The sequence below is a fragment of the Hemibagrus wyckioides genome, linkage group LG06, assembly GCF_019097595.1.
Source record: "Hemibagrus wyckioides isolate EC202008001 linkage group LG06, SWU_Hwy_1.0, whole genome shotgun sequence".
In the NCBI taxonomy this organism is placed as follows: Eukaryota; Metazoa; Chordata; class Actinopteri; order Siluriformes; family Bagridae; genus Hemibagrus; species Hemibagrus wyckioides.
In genome coordinates this window covers 6,448,268-6,457,072 of record NC_080715.1, presented here as the reverse complement: position 1 = coordinate 6,457,072, position 8,805 = coordinate 6,448,268, and the positions used below count along the sequence as shown (strand labels likewise).

Below are 8,805 nucleotides of genomic sequence, written 5' to 3'. Positions count from 1 at the left end.
GTTAGTACATGTCACTAATTATGTGCTTGTGTAGAACGTAGATTCAACATTATTCAATCCTGTAACTGACAGCTGAAGACATTTAACCGTAACCAGAGGCATAGTTTCCATTTACACCAATGTAATCCATCACACTAGACATTTTTGGCAGGTAAGAATACCTTCTTTAGTTCTGCACTCGAGCTGAAACTCTAATGTTGCTATGTGCGGAAAGCAAATATAGCTTCCAAGCAGCATCAGACTTGGGTAGATGTCAGATTTAAAATGTAATTATAATGTTTGTTATATTTGTAATCTCAGGAAGTGTTTTTCCTGTCTTGTTTGCTTATTATTATTATTTTTTTGCATCTTATATGTTTTATATAGTTTCATTTTGATTGAATAAAAGATTGTCTTTTGGGGTAAGTGTAAGCAAGTTTTGGGTTTAAATCCCCTTGAACACAAGACTTTGGGGCAGGGGTGTCTTAAGTGGGTTGTGTGTTCAAGCCCCAGCACTGCCAAGCTGCCACTGCTGGGCAATTGAGCAAGGCCCTTAAGCTTCCCTGCTTCAGGAGCACTGTATCATAGCTGCCCCTGTGCTCTGACCCCAACTTCCTCAGCTGGGATACGCATAGAAAAGAATGTATGTGTGGGGATAATAAAGGCTTCCTGCCTTCAGTTCTTCTTTTAAGTGATTGGATTTTCACTCATTATATATTATTATTATCCCGTCCTCTGTTTATCCTCAGGTGAATCTCTTTTTCCTGCTCAACATCGTGCGCGTCCTCATCACCAAGCTGAAGGTGACACACCAGGCCGAGTCGAGTCTGTACATGAAGGCAGTGCGAGCCACTCTTATTCTCGTCCCTCTGTTAGGAATCCAGTTCGTCCTCCTGCCCTATAAACCTGCGGGACACGTCCTATCCGAGATTTACGACTATCTTATGCACATCTTAATGCATTATCAGGTGAGTGTGTAGAAATCATAAATGAAGAATCTTTGAATTCATTTGTACCGCGCTAAACGTAAACTGTCTGTTGGGCATTTTCTTGCTCCTGTGTACGATCTCCCGTTTCCTCTGACCTCCCAAGAACGTTCTAGTAGGTGGATTTGTAGACTGATGATTAAATATATAATTAAATCTAATTTACAGTAGTATTATTAAAACAAAATCTTACAGCCTCTGTTATTTGCATCTTTTTTTTTTCAACCAGCCTCACCCTCCTCTGTTTAAATTAAATACGTCTTTAAAGTTCCTTTTAAGGGAAATGGGCGGAGCTTAGGAGATCTGTTCAGAACGGAGGCGGAGCTAATTTCCAAATTTTTGTCTTTTAGTCTAACTCTTTACTCTCTAGATCAGGATTATTATAAGTTCCGTCGAATATTGCAGGCCTTGATTGATTTTACGTTAATTTTTCTGATCACACTATCGTTAATCCTGGAGGGATGGATTTTTATTGTATTTATAATTATTTAAGAATGTTCAGTGTATTGTATCCACAAGATACTGAATCAAGCTCATGAAATCCTAATGTTTTGCAGGAGATGCAGGTGAATTTATTACTCTATTAATTTGCTATTTAATAACTTTAAGAATTAATCCAATAATGCTGAGGATTATGTTCACTTGATGTGCTCTTTTGTAAAGGAAAAAAAAAAACATGCAGATGGTTTGAAGAATAACTCAAACCAGAAATCTGAATTTTATCCAGGATAATTGTCCAGAATAATTGTGTATAAAATGAGGATATAATTGGATAGAGGCAGAGTTTTCAGAATTGTGTCCAAAATTATTTGATATAAGTCCAAAGTTTCAGAATTTTATCCAAAATAATTTAAGTCAGAATTCCCAGAATTATATCAAGAATAAGTTTATATAAGACGGAATTTTCAGAATTTTATCCAGAATTAGTTCGTATGTAAGAATTTACGGAATTGTATACAAAATCATTTAATATAAGTCAGAATTTTCAGAATTGTATCCAGAATATGTTGATATGTGTCAGAATGTTCACAATTGTATCCAGAATAATTTGCTATAAGTAAGAATTCTCAGACTTTTATCCAGAATAATTTTATATACATCAAATAGAAACTTAATTTAAGACTTAAAAATGATCTATTAATGAATTTATAGTCTCATCATTTGGGCCTTGAATAATATTTCATAGTTTATTTATTTATATATTTTGTACTGTATGTTTTTGCATTGAAGTCTTTAGCTAATTCTGAATACTGATGAGCGTAGTCTGTATTAAATCTTCACCTGATGCAGCATAAATTCTGGTCATCACACTTCTTAGCTTTCTGATATTTTTTTTTCCAGCTCGAAGCTAATTAGCTGGAAATAACAATCATGTGTAGAATATAGTGAGAAAGTACAAAGCTCCGTCTGCTCAGTGAATAATGCAGGGGAACGAGCTGGTCGTTGATGTGCTTGTTAAACACCTTGCTGCCAAAACGCACTAAAAAATTGAATAAATTGTGAACTTGTAACTCAGGGCTGACATGATTCATCTTTTTCAGGGTCTTCTGGTGGCTACTATCTTCTGCTTCTTTAATGGAGAGGTAAGAGAGATCACTTTCACTGCAACTAAATCCCCTTTTTCCTGTTTATCTATAAATCCTCCACGGCTTCCGTCTCGGCCGCATGCTTTCCTCTCTCGCTTTATGATCGGACACACAATTAAATCCCCAAAGCTCTGTTACAAAATCTCATCTCCTGCTTATAAGGTTTCAGTTAAACGCAGGATAATTAAAGACTTTGGCTGATGTCCTTATGCGCAGATTTATGAGTCACTCTGCCGAGCTGCTGATCCAAGTTCAAATGAGCTCTGTGTTTTTCTAAGTAGCTGCTTTATGAGCGCCACAGCGCTTGCATAGACATAGCCATTATGGAGTCTGGAACTAATACAGTAGTTAGCAGAGCTGGAACGGGTGACTAAAAGCCGCAATTATCCCTCGACACGATGCGTTATGAAAGACAAAAAAGCGTCACGGAATGGATAAAGGAACATGATACCATTTATCTGAACTAATGGGATAGTAAGAAGTGTTTGATTCCAACAATTATGAAGAATCAGTACTCCAAAAAATGTCAAGATGGATTTCTGAACCACTTTACTCTATTCTTCACTAACATTTTGAACGAACCTGTATAATGACCCACGAATACATTTATCACACGTCATCTTGCATTCAGAAGTCGTTATATACATCGTTATAATTACTATTATAATTGAGTTAAATAAATAATAACATTTAATAATAACATTTAAATTATTAAATCATAAAATGTAATAATAAAATTAAATAAATTAATAAAATAATGACCTGCGAATACATGCATCACATTGCATTCAAAAGTCATGTACATTGTTATAATTATTATCATAATTTGATTAAATAAATCAATAAACAATAAAATCAACACTACTATTAAATCATAAAATGAATAATAATACAATTTTATAATAATATGAAATAAATTAATAAAATAATGTCCTATGAATACATTTATCACACGTCATCTTGCATTCAGACATCGTTAGACACATCATTAAAATGATTATTATCATTTAGGTAAATAAATTCATAAATAATAAAGTTACATCATAAAATTAAATCATACAACTTAATAAATAAATAAAATAACGACTAGTTTAATTTATCACACGTCATGTTCCATTCAGAAGTCGTTAAACACATCACTATAATTATTATTATTTACTTTAATTAGTTAATAATAAAATTCAAATTATTAAGTAATAAAATTAAATAAATAATTAATAAAATAATGACCTGTGAATACATTTATCACATGTCATATTGCGTTCAGAATTCATTATACACATCATTATAATTACAATATAACTAATTAATTAAATTAAATTTACGGTATTCCAGTCATGAATTGTTAACATCAGAACATTAGAAATAGCACTTACACCTCTTTATAGTGCCAGTAAATAATACATGTGTCAGATACATTGATTTGTTACTGATGGATTGTTGAGAAGGATCTAGACCTGGTTTTACCTTTTAGGAGTTTCTGAAATAGATATTTCTCCAGATATGTGGTGTCCATGTTTAATTTTTTTTCTGCCAGCCCATTTTCTTGGCCCTGTTGTCATGCGGATCCTGAATCAGGAGACCTGCTGAGCATTCAGACTTCCTGCTTTTCACATAATTCGCTGCAGTCTGGCCTTCGAGCAGGGCGAGGCCAAGCTGAAGCACAAAATTATGCATGAGGTTAAGGCTTTCTGTGCAGTGGATCTGAAACTAGCAAGGCAAGGGTTAATAGCAGTGAAGCATAAAACTAGGAAACATAATGGAAGACAGAAATCAAGGCCATTAGGGTAGAACTAAGAAAACAATCCAGAATAAAACACGTTACAGGTGAACACATTCAGACAACAAATCAATAATAGTGACAGAAATAAAAAACAAAAAATAATTGCTTAAATGAATGGCAATGAAACTCTGGACAGTTTATTTGTATAGCTTGTAAAGTTAACTCATGGTTGATGGTATCAGTGGTGCAGATTTAGTATCCACCAATAATTCATTACAGATAAACAAAAATCAGTTGTATTTGACTTTAATAGTAGCCTGTGTGTGTGTGTGTGTGTGTGTGTGTGTGTTGACATGGGTCCTGTAACATGTTACTGGTGAACGCAATCAGATAGCAAACCAGAGGCAGATTAGGGGTGGAGTCTGGACTAAAACAGAAATAAAAGCACATTGCTTTGGAAAGTACAAGAGGGAAACTGACAGGGCAATAAATTTGACAGGTTGATTTGATTTGGTGATGGATGATGGAAAGAGAAGATCAGATTTAGTAGCCATAATTAAGATGTTTATGACAGATAAACAAAACTCCCCATCTGTGTAACGTGATGGTGTACCATGTAGTGAGGAAATACAGGACGTATATATGTATGTACACGTGATTGTTTCTTTATTAGATATAAACCAGAGGAATATTCTTAATCATGGACTGAAACATAAAACTAGGTGTTTGTAAGCCAAGGATAAGGATTAAAGGAGAAAGAGACACCACAAAGAGCAAAAACGCAACTGTATAATCAGGAAAGAAATCAGAAGTGTTACAGTCAGGTAAATAACTAGTGATAGGACAAAACATAAACAAAAGCACATGGTCCTTGTTGCCTAGGGAATAGTAAGAAGAAGAAGGCTTCACTCTTGCCAAACATGTATATTACAGCACAGTGGAATTCTTTTCTTTGCATATCCTAGCTCTGGAAGTTTGGCTGAAGTTGCCCTCCACATAATCATAAAACTGAACATAAAACACAACCATATCAGTGCATGTTTGTGCGAGCAAAATAAACATTTAACCGCATACAGTGCCCCTTGAGTAGAGAAGGTTAAGGGTCTTGCTCAAGGGCCCAACAGTGGCATCTTGGCAATCAACAACCCAGCATCAGAACCCAGAATAAAGAATATTCCCTAAATACAAGGCAAACCATGACAGATGAAGAGTTTGGTACTGAGTTTGATCAGTTCTGTTGGAGGCCTGTCAGCTGGCTGATTTACATTTAGTAGGCAAATGTTTTTTTTGTCCTTATTTGTAACAGATGAACAAAAATTCTGTTGTTTTTAGCCTGTTTACACAAGGCTCCACAAATCTGATTAATTAAGTGAAGTTTCGCCGTTGTGTTTAAATTAATACACGGTTGTGAGGCTGTAACACAAACAAGAAGATAACGAATAAAACCATTTTTTTGTGTCATTTATCAACTCTCAGAAGGTTAGCATTGTGAATTTTATTAAAGGAAAAAGTGAGACAGTTAAAAATCTGTCCTGTCCTCAGGTTCAGAGTGTGTTACGGAGACACTGGAATCAGTATCGGATGCAGTTTGGCAGCGCGATGACTCACGCCGAGGCACTCAGATCGACGTCCTACACCGCCTCGTCCATCACCGAGGTGCAGGGATGCTACAGCATCGACGGCCACAGCGAACATTTAAACGGCAAGGGCTGCCTCGATGCTGAGAAATCAGAGAATTCCTGCGACTGAACGCGGCGAGACGGCACCCAGACCGTGTTGGAGTCAACGTTGCGAGGGTCACATGACTGCGTCTACCCAGAGTTCTCTCTGCCGACGCATGAAGGAAGGATTTAAGGAAGGAAGGTTTACTGCTCTCACACTGCCTTATTATCTTACACAGTGCATACTACCTGAACGAGAAAAATAATTAAATGGTGACACTTTAAGAGACACGTAATCATTTAGGCTGCGTCTCAATCAGCTCCTAATCCAGTAGTCAGGGCACTGATCAGGGAGTCGGCCATTTTACAGTCTCTTTCTCTCTCTCTATCTCTCACACAAAATCTTTTCAGTGAACTGGAAAGTTAACGCCATTAAAATATTCCACAATGCACCACAAAAACCATCCATGCTCACGATGTCCCCTTACTGGAAATCTGGACGTCATATTTTCTAAGAAAAAAAGAAAGTTTGTCTACAAATGTAAGCAGCTTGTTAGTGTTGTTGTAGCTCTCAAATGATTGCTTAGGTTAGCATTACTTAGCATTTTATTCCGAGAAACCATTCGAGTCATGTATGTCATATATGTAAAATGAGTCTTTTTAAATCTTTAAATGATGAAATCCTTTCAGGGAAACTCTGAAGTTGCCTGCTAGTCAATGGAAGAAAATCTATCAGACTCACCAAAGCAAGAGTTTATCGTGTCATAAAATCGAACAGAGCGTCAAAGTATTTGCATAACATGCAAATATATTCTCGGATATTAGATAACGGAGCTGGGGGTACAATTTCCATATTCATAGAATTTGAATTCTTTAATTAGAATGATGATATTTTTTTGTGGAAGCAATAGTTTGTTATATTTTTATTATTATTATTTTTTATTTTTGTATATAGTCTTCAAAAAAATAAGTATCTGGGCAAGCAGTCAAACAAGCAAACATATGGCTGTAAGCTGGGAATAAAGTCGGCTTTAAAAACAGACAGTTTTCATTGTCGTGGTCACAGTTAGTTATATCTGAATTTCATGTAAGTTTCATTTTAATTTTTTGATTTTTAAGTTTTCATAGAACTGCAAAAATGTTTTTACTTAAAAACAAATTAAAGGTTAATTACTAGTTAACTGTATCTATATCGATTTATCAATAATCAATAATTTCTAAAATAATACACTGAATTGTTACTTTTACTAAGTGATGATATCTTGAATATAGGTGAAATGATTTAATATTTGATCATTAATTTATAATTTTAAAATTATAAGATGACAGTAAACCAAATATAAGGCTTTTAAACATATTTCTAGCCATTTTAAATATTAAATGTTTTGGCAAATAATACTGTTTTTTTCAGCATTTAATGCGTAATTAATAAATTAATTAAAAATAAATAATTGATATGATTATTAGCAAATTTAAACGGAGTAATCTTAAAACAGGAAATATTCTATCCATTTGTCTAGATTTAAGATATTTTTGTAGTATATTGTAGCAAACAAAACAATTTTTTATTAATTGCTCCCAATGATATCTCAAGTCAGAATAATGTCGGTAACGATTAATTTAGCTCACAAGTTTATTCCTTAAAGTGTTACCAATTAATGAAAAAATAAATGGAGTATTTGTAGTCGCCTGCTGCTTTGTAAAGGCATTGAATTGTAAATAATTTTCTAATATCATTTCTCTTTTTTTTCCTCTGTACTGTGCATTCGAATCAGGCTGAAACGTTAGCCGTCGCCGCCGATCCGCTTTGCTGACTAGCGCTGTATGAAATGATGACTTACTATGATCATTTTTTCTAAATGTTGTACAAAAAAATATCTATGTATAAATATATGAATATATATATAGAATCCCGTTCAGGGAGGCAGCCAGTATCATTTTCTATGTTATATTCAGGACAGTACTGTAAACTAATGATGTAGTGGTGTTGTCTGTGTTCATGCATCTTGTCTCGTCTGGAAGTCACATCAAAGATCGTGTTTTAATGTTTCATGTCCATAAAATACCCACGACAATCCTGCACTTACATTTTGTAATATATTCATATCCAACGTGCACAATGCTGGTGTGACGGACTTGTCAAAATACCGACTGTGATCGATTTTGTAGGAGGCCACATCATTTTGGTCAGGAATAAAATCCGTTTGCAAGAAAACAGTGAGACAAGTGACTTTTTTGTTTACTAAACTAAACATTTTTCGGATTTTTTTTGTTAATTCCTATAATGAAAATCACAATCTATATTTATATTTTGTTGTTTTTTATTATTATTATTATTATTATTATTATTATTATTATTATTATTATTATTATTAAACTGCAAAAAATTATATCAGAATAAATAAAATGTTTTTAGTTTTTATTTTTTGTAACGAACTGAAAAATAATAATAAAATAATAATGATAATAATAATAATAATAATAATAATAATAATAAGTAACAATATCTTATATATTAGATATTTTAAATTTAAAATATTTTACATTTTTACAAATTTGAATTTTTATATTTAAAATACTCACCATCAGTTCACAATTTTTTATCAGTTTATCATTTATTCATTTTACTTCTTGTATTATGTTTACAGTTGAAAGAAAATGTATTATTCCAGCACTCTTGCACAGAAAATAATTTGAATAGGTTCCACACCTGGATGGAAAACATAACAAGCATCATTTATGAATCACAGATTCGGACGAGAGAATCCGTTAAAGGTTCATGACTAGTTAAGTGATATATTAATTGATCAATAATCAATAATTTCCTAAAAAAAATATAAGTATTATCTTAGTATGTGATACCTTCAATA

The 8,805-nt window shown here is 33.5% G+C and overlaps 1 protein-coding gene across 1 annotated transcript in view; it reads left to right on the top strand.

Annotated features, from left to right (window-relative positions):
- calcrla (calcitonin receptor-like a) overlaps positions 1 to 8,150 on the top strand; it is a 47,664-nt gene extending 39,514 nt beyond the window's left edge. Inside the window, exons 11-13 of the mRNA XM_058393128.1 lie at positions 729 to 947; positions 2,507 to 2,548; positions 5,817 to 8,150. Of these exons, the coding sequence (XP_058249111.1) occupies positions 729 to 947; positions 2,507 to 2,548; positions 5,817 to 6,023 (468 nt within the window). The 3' untranslated portion in view covers positions 6,024 to 8,150. The remainder of the gene's footprint in view (positions 1 to 728; positions 948 to 2,506; positions 2,549 to 5,816) is intronic.
- Positions 8,151 to 8,805: the final 655 nt, after the last annotated feature.